The sequence below is a fragment of the Acinonyx jubatus genome, chromosome C1, assembly GCF_027475565.1.
Source record: "Acinonyx jubatus isolate Ajub_Pintada_27869175 chromosome C1, VMU_Ajub_asm_v1.0, whole genome shotgun sequence".
In the NCBI taxonomy this organism is placed as follows: Eukaryota; Metazoa; Chordata; class Mammalia; order Carnivora; family Felidae; genus Acinonyx; species Acinonyx jubatus.
In genome coordinates, this window is record NC_069381.1 from 8,021,711 (window position 1) to 8,036,636 (window position 14,926).

The 14,926-nt window shown below is 49.9% G+C and overlaps 2 protein-coding genes across 3 annotated transcripts in view; one reads left to right on the top strand and one right to left on the bottom strand.

Moving 5' to 3' along the window:
* Nucleotides 1-14,926, bottom strand: part of MTOR (mechanistic target of rapamycin kinase) — a 133,569-nt gene that overhangs the window by 57,474 nt on the left and 61,169 nt on the right. The window lies entirely within an intron of this gene.
* Nucleotides 4,325-10,493, top strand: ANGPTL7 (angiopoietin like 7). The gene is made up of 5 exons (XM_015083111.3): nt 4,325-4,994; nt 7,403-7,503; nt 8,081-8,275; nt 8,937-9,135; nt 9,350-10,493. Exons 1-5 carry the CDS (start codon nt 4,625-4,627, stop codon nt 9,517-9,519), a joined length of 1,035 nt encoding a protein of 344 aa, XP_014938597.1. The 5' UTR covers nt 4,325-4,624; the 3' UTR covers nt 9,520-10,493.

Below are 14,926 nucleotides of genomic sequence, written 5' to 3' on the forward strand. Positions count from 1 at the left end.
GAGAAAGACAGAGGATATGAAGTGGGCTCTGAGCCAATAGCAGAGAGCCTGATGCGGGGTTCAAACTCACAAATGGTGAGATTATGTCCGGAGCTGAAGTCAGATGCTTAACCAACTGAGCCACCCAGGTGCCCCGCCTTAACTATTTTTAATCCTTTGCTTTATTGAACCAGAAATCCTGTGAGGTAAAGTAGTTAGGATTTGCATCACCACTGCACAGATCTGTAAACTCAGAGAAATAATTTGCCCAGGGTCATGGAACTACCAATGATGGGAAGGGATTAGAACCCAGATTTGTCTGATTCCAGACCCAACTATTTCAAGTCCTTCATATACCGCCTCCTTAATCTTCAAGCCAGATGATCCCTTCGGGGCATTTAATATGAACGCATTACAATTTCAAGAAATTTGGATGTTCTAGGCCGTCCCATTTCCAGTTAAAAATCTTGTGGGGCAAGTACAAAAAGCCCCTTTCCCGGTGAGACTCAGGAAAACAGAGCAACAAGGGTAAGGAGCTGCTTAGATTCCTTCCAGAGACTCGTCTGTCTTCAGAGTAGCAATCACGCCCCTCACGTGGACTCCTCAGGGCCCTCAGGCCTGGCTCCCCTCCACCTCTCTGGCTTTACTGTCCTCCGCCCCTGACTCTTAAGCCACACTCAACTACTTACGTCCTCCTACTAAGCCAAGGTCTTTCACAAAGCTGCACCTTGCTCAGAATGCCCGCCTCCCACCCCTGGCTACCTCCTCCTTTCTCTGTGAAACCTGGGTAGCACTCCCCTTGGGAGGCCTTCCGGACCTCATCTGAATTGGGCACTCCTCCTCCTCTGTGTCCCTCTCCTAGCATGTCACACTGTCCCAGAGCTCAGCTGCCTGTTTCTCCAACCGGACGGTGAGGCAATTGAGGCTGGGCCGGCACTGTTAACGATGCTCTGCAATTTACATGCTGGCTAACAGAACAGACGTTTGCTACAAAGTCTGAACGCAGAGACAGACTCTCTTGCTAGGTGCTGTCGTGAAATAATAGACTCTAGAAGGAAGCACAAGAGAAACGATTTCTAACACATCCAGAATGCACTCTGGTACAAGTGGCAGATCAGGAGACTTAGGGAAGAGATGGATGGGCCTCCTGGGGTGGGTGGCATTTAACTGAGGCAGAAATAGGACTGAGCGACAGGAGTGTCAGGTATTGGGGCACGTGGGTGTGGCTCAGTCGGTTAAGCGTCCGACTTCAGCTCAGGACATGATCTCGCGGTTCGTGAGTTTGAGCCCCGCGTCGGGCTCTGTGCTGACAGCACGGAGCCTGGAGTCGGCAACCTGCTTCAGATTGTGTCTCCCGTCTCCCCCTCTCTCTGTCCCTTCCCTGCTTGCACTCTGTCTCTCAAAAATAAATAAACATTAAAAAAAAAAAAAAAAAGGAAGAAGAAGCATCGGGTATTAAATGGCCACATACAGTAAGGCAAAGCCGTGACTCACTAAGACTTTAGGAGAAGTAAAATATCCCCATGAAGAACACTATTAAACTAACAACAAGGCAGGCAGGTTCTTCTGAGATGTACTCATGCCACAAACTGAGAGTCCGGTTCTAAGGGTAGCTGTTTCCCTCACCAACTGTGCAAGTGGTGGTTTAAGGGCAGGCAGGGGCAGGAATATATTAGCAAAGGAGGAGGGTCTCCAATCGGGACGTTTTCGAGACAATGCGACATGACGCTCCATTTGCGTGGAAGGAGAGACCACCTCTAGGTCTTACCCAAGCTCTGTAATCCTCAGGCTGCTGGAGGCTTCCCGTCCTTGGTGCCAGCCCAAGGCAGTACGGCCCAGACTGTGAAGTCTCTGAGAACTTCCAGGCTAAGTAAAAGCTCACTGGCTTTTTCTCATTAAGACTATAAATTTGATTTTCACAAACATCTTCCCCAGGAACACCAAGCTGAGCCTCTTTCACCAGCAGCAAAATAGAGAAAAGGAAAAGCTGCAAGATGTCCAACACAGGCTTTCCTTATTTTCTCAGTTAATTCCCATTTTTATGGTCACTTTATCCACTGAAGGGCAGAGAAGGTAAAAGCCTCTTGGAGAAGGGAAAACTGGTCTCGTCCCCCACATTCTTCCTGGTTTTCTCCACTGGCTTAGCTGTACTCAAAACAAGGGCTTACTTTTCTTTCTTTCAGAAACGCAGAATCTAGGACATCGCAGGGTTGTGGATGTATGCAGAATTGATAATCTTCCGGCATGGGAAACACTCTTAATTTGCTATTTGTTTTTTAATTGGGAGGGCTATTGACATTTGGGCAGCTTAGGTGATTTAAGAAAATCTTCAAATAAGGAAAGCTTCTGTCTCTAACTTGTACCTCATGTTAGAAATAGGCTTTCAGCAAACAAATGTCAGAGAGTAGGCATTCATGCTAACAGCTAGGTGCTTCTGATCCAAACCTATGAACCCCCAGAAGGGATTGCTACATGGGCTGCAAATACAAATGACTGATTCACTTTCTGCCCAGATGTGAAAATCTATTCGTAACAATTTCCTGTTTGGGCCGGGAAAGTGGCCACTGGGAAGAACAAACAGAAAGTTGGCTGGGAATCCATAAAGCTCCACTGATCCCTTCTCTATCACGTTGCTGCGGGGGGAGACCAGGACGGCAGGGTCACAAAGGATGCTCCACATGCCTGTGTGGCACAGGGCAAAAGCTCAGTGTCAGGTGATGGCTGGGAGATCGACGTGAAAAACCTCACCGGGTTCAGGAGGCCGTTGGATGCGGATGGTTGGGGCTGGGTTCGTGTTAGTGAAATGAACTCCATGTGGCCGAGACCGCAGTGCCCAGCTGGGCTGGGTATTTGCGAAATAAGAGCTGGGACGGGCTGCCAATTCTAAACAGGCTCTTCTGAGAGGAATGGCAAGCTGCCGTGGGGGGCCAGCCACACCCTCACCCCTCAGTAGACAAGGGGACTCAGGAAGGGAGAAAACGAACCCTGGGACACCTGAGCCACAACCGCTTAGTGATTTAAAGGGGGGGGGGGGGGGGAGAAAACCTGCTTGGTAACTCTAGCTGCTGAACAGAAATGACTTTCTGAAGCCAGAAGTGCCACCTGTAAAGGGACTCCGGGGGTCACGGCAGGGAAGGAGGGCTGTCGGGCACCAGGCTTGTGTGTGAAGCACCCACATGGAACAGCAACAGGACGAGGTCTGCCTCGGTGGCTCCGTAACATGGAAGCAGAAAGAGCACGTTCCAAAGACAGAGGCAGTTACTGCTTAAGGATGGAGAGGCCTCTGTAATCGTTCTCAGCGAAAAGCTCATTTTAAGTATTTAAGGTTTGCCGAAGCCCCAGGTTTTTCCCATTTGTTTTCAAAGGAGTAGTGCCCTTCCGTTCCAATACATGAGAAGTGACAGCATGCCTATTTTCAGGGACATACATCAGATATAGAGAAGAGCTTCAGATTTGCAAACTGTGTTGTACAGGAAGAGGGACATAAGACTGTCGATATGGGTTAGGTGACAGAGATTCTTTTCCCTATGATTGAATGTACGTTCCAAGTTTTGAATCACGGGCCAAGGATGGGCCTGTTCTCCGCTGTGCCTACAGACGGACGGAAGTACATCGGCATGACCGTGCCAGGACCGTGTCCGGCACTCCTGCGTTTTTGTCCCTGCCGTCCTCTCCGACACCTCCTTGTCAAATGCCAAGTGCGAGGAGCCAATACGGGCCCACTTGCGGAAGAAGGAAGTACGTAAGAAGAAAGATGACTGAGCAAATCCTGTGGATACAAACCACAAAGCCTTTTTTTGCTTCCTAAGATGCTTACTCTTTCTATTTCTAGAGCCCTTCTAAGTTGGAGATTTTCCACCGTGACAGTGTTAGATCTAGGCGGAACGAGGGTTTTGTAAAACATCATTCTCTGAGTGATGATCAGAGAAAGGAATAACCAGCCTTGTTAAGAGCACACTGAGCAGGATGCCAAAATATACCAGAACCTCATATAAACAGCATGGATTACATTAACAGGCCTCCCTGGGTGAGCGGGAGTCGTATTCCCAATTCTCTTTGCCTACCTTACGCTCACCCCACGGTTATGTAACCTTTAGAACGGAATTTGGAAATTCTTCCGACCCTGCCCTGCTCGCTGATAGAGCTGAGCCAGTGGCTGGCAGGGGCATAATCTACCAGGCGAAATTGGAAACACACAAATTCATAGTCCTCTTGTCCCAGCCCAGAGACTGTGCAGGCAAGGAAAGAAAGACTCGCCCCTGTGTCCCTCCTCCCCTCTGGCCTAAGTTTACGCTGACTTCACCCAACAGGCACCTGACCCTCCCAGATGAGCTGGGAGGGGCTAAGGCACCATGCACAGCCACAGTGGGGGTGGAGGTGCAGGCAGCAAACAATATTTAAGATGCTGAGTTTGTAGAGCGTTCAGGCTTGGGAAGAAAGGTACAGGGAGCCCAGTTAGGCTGCACTTTCAAACCCAAGCTTTGAGAAAGGCTAAGAAAGAGCAAGGGAGGACAGAAAGCAACAGGGTGGTGAGCCCATCCGGAGTGAAAGTGCACAGTTGTAATTTGCTGCAGCTTTGCAGACCTCAGCCGGGCTTATCCAGATCCCCCAAAGGAAGATCCTTCCCCACCCAGGCCCGCGAAACATGCTGAAAAAGACTCTCTCAGCTATGACCTGGCTCTGCATTTTCATCACGGCCTTTGTCAGCCACCCAGCATGGCCACAGAAGCCCCTGAAGCGCAAGACACCCGCGCAGCTCAAGGCGGCCGCCTGCTGTGAGGAGGCGAAGGAGCTCAGGGCCCAGATTGCCAATCTGAGCGGTCTGCTGAGCGAACTGAGCGAGAAGCAGGAGAGGGACTGGGTCAGCGTGGTCATGCAGGTGATGGAGCTGGAGAGCAGCACCAAGCGCATGGAGTCACGGCTCACAGACGCGGAGAGCAAGTACTCGGAAATGAACAACCAGATTGACATTATGCAGCTACAGGCAGCACAGACTGTCACCCAGACCTCGGCAGGTAAGGAGAACGTGTCCTCACGCTACTTGCCACCTTCTCGTTCAAACACCGGAGCGTCTCTGTGTGGCATGGTTTGTAGATGGCTTGGCCATCAGAATGATGACTGGGGGGGTTCTTTGGGGGTGTATTTTCCTGGGTACGTGCCACCGGCTCTCATGTTCTGTAAATTTCTGTCAATTTCCCCAATGTCTGCACAGTCTCTTTACTCACACCATGATTCAGCATAAGGAAGGTATGAATCCCCATCCCGGAGCGCACAGGGACGACGTGGTTTGCCCAGAGTCACATCGCAAGCCTTAGAAACAGGGTTTAAGTCTCCCTGATGGGTTTGCTTCCTCACCCAGAGCCGACAGGCTGTACCCACAGTCCTAAGGAAGCAGGATTGAGCACCAAAACTGTAACATCTATCGTTGTAGGAACCAAGTTTTGCCAAAAACAGTTCTCCTGTGTCCCTAAGATTTAGTGGAATGGGCATTAATGGGTTTTTGTGTCCTGTCTCTGCACACCTGACTCTGCCCACTGGCTCAGAATTAGGTATAGATGCTGCCTAGAGCCAGAAGAAGAATTCCTTTGGGTCAGGAAGGAGAGGCTCGAGGTTCCTCACTTCTGAGATTTCTATTTTCCCCCAGGATCTCAAATAAAATTCTCCCATTACAGCAAATAAGAAAATGCAATGCTGAAATCTGGATTTTTGGAAGCCCCCCACGTAAGATACATCCAATGCTTTCTTTCCTAAAATAACTTCTGGTTTCTAGTTAGGTTGGCTCAGACCGGCTAAGGTGAATTTATTGCTCAGAGAGAAGAAACTGGGGTTTCTGAGATCATCAGGAAATCGTTACTTGTCAGGCGAATATCCTACAGATATGTCATTTATTACTGATATAAAAACTTTCGGTCACATCATAGACCGAGTCAAGAAATAGAAGAGAGTGAGTCACTGATGACTCTCAGTTCAAACGGAGAAAAAGCTGTAACGTGAAATAAGCTTAAATGGCCCGTTACCCAATAAACCACCATGTGAAAATCACTTCCTAAGCATGTACTTCCTGCCCCTCAGTGTGGGACTAGAAAGGTATCCTCAGGACATTTTCCAGACAAGCGCGTCCCGATCTGGCCTGGCGCGGCAGAGCAGGCCAGGCGGGACTCTGATTGTGCCGCCTCCTACTCCTCCAACTGGGGGTTTTCTCCCCTCCCAGCAGGGAGCTTCTTGGGGGTCAAAGGCAGCTCTCCTGCTGGGCCTCCTACTCTTCTTGCCCAGGACATCCTTCCTCCGTTTTCTTCTCGATTGCCAGCTGCTGGGTCACCTTTAGACTCTCTAAGCAGGTAGCTCATCGGAGAAAGCAGTAAGTTGATGCTCTCCTCCGTAACAGAAAATGAAGGACGCTGATGGCGAAGGCACACATCTCCCCCTCCCTCAATGTGCTCTGCCTGGGACAGTTCCTGGTGGCAGTGAGCGTCTCTCGAAGGGCTCTTCTCGAAGGCCCAGCGCAGGGGCCTCCAAGAAAAGAACCCCAGAGACAGGGGACAGGAAGCGTCTCCTGGACAGCAAGAGTTCCCGCTCTTTGAATCCCATCAGGAAAGGCGGTTTCTTTGATATTTGAGACCTGGAGACAAAATCTGGCACAAAGCTGTAGCCCCAAGATGGCCAAGGAAGCGTTTAAATCAACCCCAGGGTGAACACCAGCCTGTTCGATGCTCTGGTTTGCTTGTTTTAATAATGCTGCCAGGGGAGGCCTCCATGGGTTCCTCAGGGTGTTTGCACTTCCGTTTGAGGAATGAGCAGTGTTAGACGAAGCAGCGGGGGGTGGGGGGGGGTGGTTCGGGGAAGAAGATGTTAAATTGATCTCCCTTAATTAGGGTCCTTGTAGGCAATCGAGACAAAAATAGCCATTCTCAAAGGTAGAAATAGCCATTCCCTCTGAAAAACCACCCCCACCCCCAAATAAACCAAGAAAACAACAAAATCAGACCCTATGAGATGCTCATAACGTACATGGTAAGAGAGGCTAGCGGTCCCAGAAGTGGAATTTATTAAACAGGCGCATCTATTACGTGGCCCTCGCACACTGTAATGTTCCCAGAGATCGTGGCCTAGAAGAACAGAACATAGCAGGATGATCTATTTCAGAGTTAACCTGAAACCACCTGTTTGATGGTCCCATTGATGCTGCTATCCAGGTGAGGGCTTCCCCACCACCAATGAAGCCAAAAGACACCTCCTTTTGGTCTCCCAATGGCCACACCCCTCCAAAACCCAGACCCTGCCTAGTAATGAACACTCGTGTGAATTGCGTGGTAGAAATGAGATCTCAGTTTTTAAACTTTCAATGGAGATGGAGCACGAATGCCCACCTGCCGTGGAGCCCCTGGGTTTGGATGCTCACTCCTGCGGTGTGCTCCTATTACAGACGCCATCTATGACTGCTCGTCCCTCTACCAGAAGAACTACCGCATCTCTGGGGTGTACAAGCTTCCTCCCGATGACTTTCTGGGCAGCCCTGAGCTGGAGGTGAGGTCACCAGAGCCCACGGCCCAGGTTCTACCATCGGTCCTCTGCCCCCTCACAGGGCTGGGGGCAACAGGACTAATCATGGTCTAGAGAATGGGAAACTCAAGACAGAGAATCAGACACACCGAGTACCAGAGAGCTATCCACACACACACTCAGTTTGTGGGGGGGAAACCCCTCCCCCGGCATCTCTTTTGCCCCTTCAAATCATTACTGACCAAACACCAAATCTTCCGACACAGATAATTCTATAACCTCCACCCGACTTGTTGACATCTCTTGCCACGACCCAGAGCAGTTATTCTTGGGGGAAGGAGATAAGAGAGAACACGTAGAGAGCACACATGGATTTTCTTCTCTTCCAACTATACGTGCGCTTGCCCCCCTCCTCAATTTTGACAATTCTTCCTTAGCAAGCCACTACCCCACTCCTGCTCGCTGACACTGGGGTAGAGTCGTAGTGAGCCCGCACACATCCACTGGCCCTGCGGCAATGGGAGGGAGGCGACGAGGCCCGCCCTCGGGCTCCTCTGCCTGCCTCTGTGGGTCCCTGACCAGAGCATCCTCTCTGCCACAGGTGTTCTGTGACATGGAGACGTCAGGCGGCGGCTGGACCACCATCCAGAGACGAAAGAGTGGCCTCGTCTCCTTCTTCCGGGACTGGAAGCAGTACAAGCAGGGCTTTGGCAGCATCCGTGGGGACTTCTGGCTGGGCAACGAACACATCCACCGGCTCTCCAGACGGCCAACCCGGCTGCGTGTGGAGATGGAGGTGAGCACAAGGCCCCTAGGACTGGAGCAGGTGCCACACACAACTGTGCACGACTCTGGGGGCGCCCTTTCCACTCTTACTGACTACAGGCTTGTGGGCTTATTACGGCGGTTTTCCTGCAGGCTGTAGTGCAGTTGAGAAGAGAGTTTTTCCTATTTGCTCCCAAAAGCGAGGCTGCAGATACACAAGAGGCTGGACCCGGGCCAGAGCGGGGGGATCCAACAGTCAGCTGTGCTGACACACTACAGTCCCCACTCGGGCCTGGGGCCTGAGCTCCTCTATGTGCAAACCTTATCGACACTGACTGGTGACGGTCGTGAAGGGAATGGAAGCCCCGCTACCTTCTCCAGTGACTCTGAGTGGGACACAGAGAGACACACACCCACACCTCACAGACAGAGAGGGACAGGAAGGATGCAGAAAGAGGGGCTAATCCAGGCCAGATGGCGACTCAGGAGCGAGCCTTGCTCTGGGACCCTTGTTTTGTGACTCCCAAGCCTAGTGTGGTAGCTAGAGGCAAACAAGTGATAAAGCCTCGCTGGGCCCCCGCGCAAACAGACAGACGGACGTGTGGCTGCGAGCCGAGAGAGGGAAGGCCGGTGGCGTGGCGGGAAACACAGCCCCCGCGCTGCTTCTCTAAGGTCCACCTGCTCCCCAACAGGACTGGGAGGGCAACCTGCGCCACGCCGAGTACAGCCGCTTTGCTCTGGGCAACGAACTGAACAGCTACCGCCTCTTCCTGGGGAACTACAGCGGCAACGTGGGGAACGACGCCCTCCTCTACCACAACAACACGGCCTTCAGCACCAAGGACAAGGACAACGACAACTGCCTGGACAAGTGTGCACAGCTGCGCAAAGGTGAGGTGGGGGGGCTCGGGGGCTGGTCCCAGCGGGGAAGGACCAATTTAAAGCCGGATTCAGAGCCGCATGGCCCGGCGTTCTGGCTTTGGCACTTCTGACTGCGGAGCTACGGTTCAAACGGCAGCTCCGCCAAGCCTCCTGTCCCATGTGTCCGCCGTTTCCGGGGCGGGGACGAACCGGGCTCACGGCCCCGATCTCTCTCTTGGGCCAGGTGGGTACTGGTACAACTGCTGCACAGACTCCAACCTCAACGGGGTCTACTACCGCCTCGGGGAGCACAACAAGCACCTGGACGGCATCACGTGGTACGGCTGGCACGGCTCAAGCTACTCCCTCAGGCGCGTGGAGATGAAAATCCGCCCGGAAGACTTCCAGCCCTGAGTGCAGGCCTGCCGGGGGGCACGGCCAGGGAAATGGGGACAATCGGAGGCTGCGTGAGGGCAGGGAAGGGGAGGAAGGGAGTGGAGAAAGGGTAGGGACGGAACATGGCCTAGAATCTCCAACGAGAGTCTGTCTCTAGGGAGCACAATAAAACTGAGAGGACAAGGACGTTACATAAATGGGATGAATTATTTAAACACGATGGGCCATCACACAACTTCCCAGGGGCCTGGCCCGAGTGGGCTCTCTGTGCCTGTGATCCCTGACATATTCACTCAAAGCCTCTCCTTTCCACTTGATTTTTCTGTGAAAGAAAAGTAACTGTGACGTCACTGTATCTATTTAGTTGAAGGTCTAGGTTATGTGAGGGGAGAAAATAGGCCCCTTTACTAAAAAGAATCATGTGATTTTGATCTTCAAGGAGAGGCCGTGGGTGATGGAGGAAGGCATAAAAGAGAGGAGTGGCGGGGGAAAGAAGTTTCGGGTTTTAAATCCAATCCAATGAAATTACCTTCGGTCTACACATTTTTTCTTTAAAGGCAAAAATTATTCTGCTGGCAGTGGATTGACCCAGGAGGGATCTCCAGGGTCCCGGGCCTGGCGGCAGGCCTCTGCCTCCTCCCTGCTCAACGTCAATCAGGGCGCAGTGTGCTGAAAGGCAGAAGTGGGTCTAGTGGCGGCTGGGGAGTTCCAGTAGGAGGTGGGGAAAGTCCCTCGAGGATGCTTCACAAAACTGCCTTAAGATATTCAGTCAATACAGATATATTGGTTTTTATTTTTTACTTTGTAAGAAAAGGGCTCAAAGAGCTTCCTCTTTTGCCTATAAAAGTGGCTGCAAAATGAAGGTAGATGACACTATGGTTAATGATTCATGCTGTTTATAAGCATTTTGCTTTGTAAAAATACAACACTGTAGGATGTTGTAAACATCTGAAGTTTCCTTTTCCTTCCACAATAAATTCTTTTAAAACGTGTTGGTTTTTAAATTACCACCATTACCATTCAGAGCAAGGTAAAAAGCTTAAGGGAAAGACCAGAGGGTGAGCAGTGAGAAAGAGACTGATTTTGTTACAGTCTTTAGGGAAGCCAAAAAGTGAAAAGGCAGGGGCCGACAAGGGCAGCAGCCACGGGGAGAGGTCGGATCTAGCCACCTAATCACCACGGAGTCCAATGCCACCGCCTGGCTTCAAAATACTTTGCAAACCAACACTCCTACTTTCTTTCTCCTTGAGCAAACTAACACAGAGAGGGGGCATGTCTTCAGCCGTAACAGATGCTAAATTCATTTTGGGTGGTAGGAAGTCATTTTTCCTTGCCAAAAAGAACCATTCCCTTGAGCCACTCAGTGTAAGGTGAGCCATTACTCCTACTCAGTGTTCCCTATTGTACCTATAGTTCTTGGGCTGCTGGGAGCCTATTTAATCTTAAAAACAAGAACGCGGGGATTTTCCAAGGAACAGAGTGAGCACAGAAGAGGTGCGCTGCAGCAGGGCATTCCACAGGACAGGCATTCAAACAAACTCCCCGAGGCAGGCGGGGAGTCTGAGGTGCCAGCAGCCGGCGCAATACTGCCTGGAAAGTGAGGATAAAAAGATCAGGGGGTTAAGAGAAGAGCAGGAAAAGCGTAAACGCCTCTGGCAGAAGTAGCTAATAATTCTCTCTCTCATCTCCTCTAACCCCATAACTAAAAAAACATCTGAAGCTCTAGGCACCAAAGGCTAAAATCAATAAGTGGGCTCACCTAGAACTAAAAAGCTTCTGCACAGCAAAGAAGCAATACGTTGAAAAGACAACCTGCAGTATGGGAGAAATGATTTGCCATCTATAGCCCCTCGTGAGGAGTTAATATCAAAATATATAAACGAATCATACGACTTAATAGCAAAAAAGTAAATATTCCCAATTAAAAAAAGGGCAAAGGTCCTGAATAGACACTTTCCCAAAGAAGACATTCGCAGAATGGCCAATAGGTACGTGAAAAGGTTTTCAACATCACTCATCATCAGGGACATGCAAACCATCCAATGAGGTATCTTCTCATACCAGGTATGATGGCTGTTATCAAAAAGGCAAGAGACAGCAAGTGTTGATGAGGATGTGGAAAATAGGAAACCCTTGTACATCGTTGGTGGGAATGCAGATGGGGAGATTTTTAAAAATAAAATTACCATATGATCCTGAAATTCCACTTCTGGGTACATATGCAAAGGAAAGGAAGTTAGTATCTTGAAAAGATGTCCGTATTCCCATGTCCACTGCAGCATTATTCACAATGGCCAAGACATGGAAACAGCCTAGGTGTCTGGTGACAGATGAGTGGATAAAGACACACACACACACACACACACACACACACACACACACACACACAGGAATATCATTCAGCCATATAAAAGAAGGAAACTGCCATTTATGATGACATGGATGAACCTGGAGGGCATTATGCTAAGTGAAATAAGATAGAAAAAGAAAAATACCATATGGTATCCCTTACATGTGGAATCTAAAAAAACAAAACAAAATGAAACAAAAACCATAACCACCACCTGATTCCACAGAAAGAACAGAACCATGGTTGCCAGGGGGTGCAGAGAGCTGGGGAAATGGGGGGACAGGTTGAAGGGCATAAACTTTCCACTGTAAGATGAGTAGATTCCAAGGATCTCATGCACGGCATGGGGACTATAGTCAGTGTTGCACATTTTAAAGTTGCTGAGAGTGGGTTTTAAGTGTGCTTATCACACACGCACACGAGTTAACGATGGGAGGTGATGGATGTGTTAATGATCTTGAGCTTGATAAGCATTCCATAATGTGTATCAAGTTATCATGTTGTACATTTTATTATTATTATTTTTAAGTGTTTATTTATTTGGGGGGAGAGAGAGAGAGAGACAGAGAGAGAGAATCCCAAGCAGGCTCCATGCTGTCAGCACAGAGCTGGATGCGGGACTCAATCCCATGAACCGTGAGATCATGACCTGAGCCAAAACCAAGAGTCGGATGCTTAACCGACTGAACCACCCAGGCACCTGCCTTCGTGTTGTACATTTTCAATATATACAATTATATTTATTAATTATTCCTTAACAAAGTTGGGGTGCAAAGCATCTACACCGTCCTAATCCAAACCTACAGTTGCTAAAACTTACTCCTATTTTTACATGTACACAATTGCGTAAACAGAAGTGTAAATTTTTCGTGACAATGTTAATGTTGGAGGACGCCTCCAGCCACTTAACCTACGGTGCAGATTCTGACCAGAACCACCACTTTCCAAGCACGTCTCCGGGTGCAGCCAGAGGACAGACACCAAGGATTCAGAGAGGAGCCAACACAGTCTCTGGCCCTAAAGAGGACAGAATCACCAGGAACCAAAGGAGAACTCAGTGTCACCCCGGAAAGTAAAGCACATTCTGTTTCATCCTCCACGAGGTATGCTGCTGCACAGCCACCATGGAAGTGCCGGCCCCTGTTTTTGGTCTTAATTCTGCTAATCTCAGTCAGAAAATTCTTAAAAAATGGGATTACTTGCTAGGGGTTGGGCAGTGATGAAAGCATCCAGCTTGGATCAGATACTTCCTTCTACTTTGGGTGAGAAGCAGGTCCTGTGGACTGAATGTGTGTGTCCCCCCCAAATCCTATGTTGAAGTCAATTCCCAATGTATTCGGAAGCAGGGCCTTTGGTAGGGGATTAGGTCACGAAGGTGGGGTGGCTCACGGATGCAATTAGGGCCCTTATGAAAGAGACCCCAGAGAGCTTGAGCTCTGCTTTCAGCCACGTGAGGACACAGTGAGAAGGTGGCAACGTGGCAACCTGGAAGAGGGTGCCACCAGTGCCCAACCGTGCTGCTCCCTGATTGTGGGCTGCCCAGCCTCCAGAGCCGTGAGAAGTCAAAGCTGATTAAGCCCCCTGGGCCGTGGCATTTTGTTACAGCGGCCCGAATGGACTGAAACAGGAAACTGGTACCAAGATGCGGGGTGCTGCTGTACCAAACACCTAGAAACGACGAAGTGGCTCTGGAACAGGGTGATGGGCAGAGGCTGGGAGAGTTTTGGGCTGCGTGCTAGAGAAAGCCCAGACTACCGTGAATGGACTCTCAAAGGCAAATTCTGGTGAAAGCTCAGAAAGAAAAAAAAGAGAACCACAGAGAACGCTTCTGTCTTCTTAGAGAACATGCATAGTTGTGAACAGAACGGTGATAGAAATAGGATGGTAAAGGCCATTCTGATGAGTTCTCCGACGGAAAGGAAGACGGGTTATCGGGGAATAGAGAAAAGGCAATCCTTGTTATAAAGTGGCAAAAATTTTGCCCGAATTGTGCTCAACGCCGTAGTGTTTGGTGGAAGGCAGAACTTGTGAATGATGACCCTGGGTATTAGCTGAGGAGATTTCTAGGCAAACTGAGGAGGAGTGGCTTGGTTCTTCCTGACTGCTTAGAGTAAAATGAGAGAGGAGAGAAGCAACAGCGAAAAAGGACCTGGGACTTAAAGATTTGGGAAATTCTCAGCCTATCTCTACTGTGAGAAATGAGTGCGTGCATTTGGGGAGAGCACGAAGGGTATGGCCACGTGAGGCTTTGCTCAGGGGACTGGGTGTCATGAACCATGGACCTAATCAGCTACTCCGGCAGGAAAACTACCACACTGAACAGACGGGCACAGAGACAGGAGGGAATGAAGGAAGGCTGTTGAACTTCCTGGATTTTACAGGACGGGACTATGGAGCTATTTGGCTGTGAACAAGAAGAGAATGATCCTGAAGTTGATTCAGAGATCAGCAGGGCTGCCTGCTTGTTTTCAAACAGGAGGACCATTGCCTTGCTTTTAACAGGCCCGTGAACTCTGCCCAAAGCTGTGGGGGTAGAGCCACCACCGGGCTGTCTAGCCGGCGGAGCTGTGGGGCCAGGACCTCTGCCCAGCAGGTCCAGAAGGCAGACCGTTACCCAGAGGGCTTGGAGAGCAGAGAATCCAGCCAAAAGCGATTACTCTGGAGATCTCATGAAGTTTGCCTTGCGTGGGACCTGTCACCCTTTCCTTCTTCCCTGTGTCTCTTGGAATGGGGATGGCTCTCCTGTTACTGCCCCATCAGTGTATTCTGGAAGCATGTAACTTGTTTGTTTTCACAGGTTCGCAGCCAGAGACAAATTTTGCCTCAGGATGAACTGTACCTAGATTCTCAAGTCTATCCCTGATTTAGATGATATTTAGATGAGACTTTAGAGCTGATCCTGGAATGGGTTGACTTTGGGGCTGTTGTGATGGAATGGATAGATTTTGCATTTAAGAAGGACATGCATTTTGGGGGCCAGGAGAGGAATGCTGTGGACTGAATGTTTATGTCTCCCCAAATTCCCGTGTTGAAGGCTAACTCCCAGTGTGATGGGATTGGGAAGTAGGGTCTTTG

Bases quoted from the DNA above. Each gene is read 5' to 3' on its own strand.
- ANGPTL7 (XM_015083111.3), top strand. From the start codon at position 4,625: ATGCTGAAAAAGACTCTCTCAGCTATGACCTGGCTCTGCATTTTCATC. The intron at 7,504-8,080 runs GTGAGGTCACCA...TCTCTGCCACAG, and splicing joins TGGGCAGCCCTGAGCTGGAG to GTGTTCTGTGACATGGAGAC. The intron at 8,276-8,936 runs GTGAGCACAAGG...GCTCCCCAACAG, and splicing joins GGCTGCGTGTGGAGATGGAG to GACTGGGAGGGCAACCTGCG.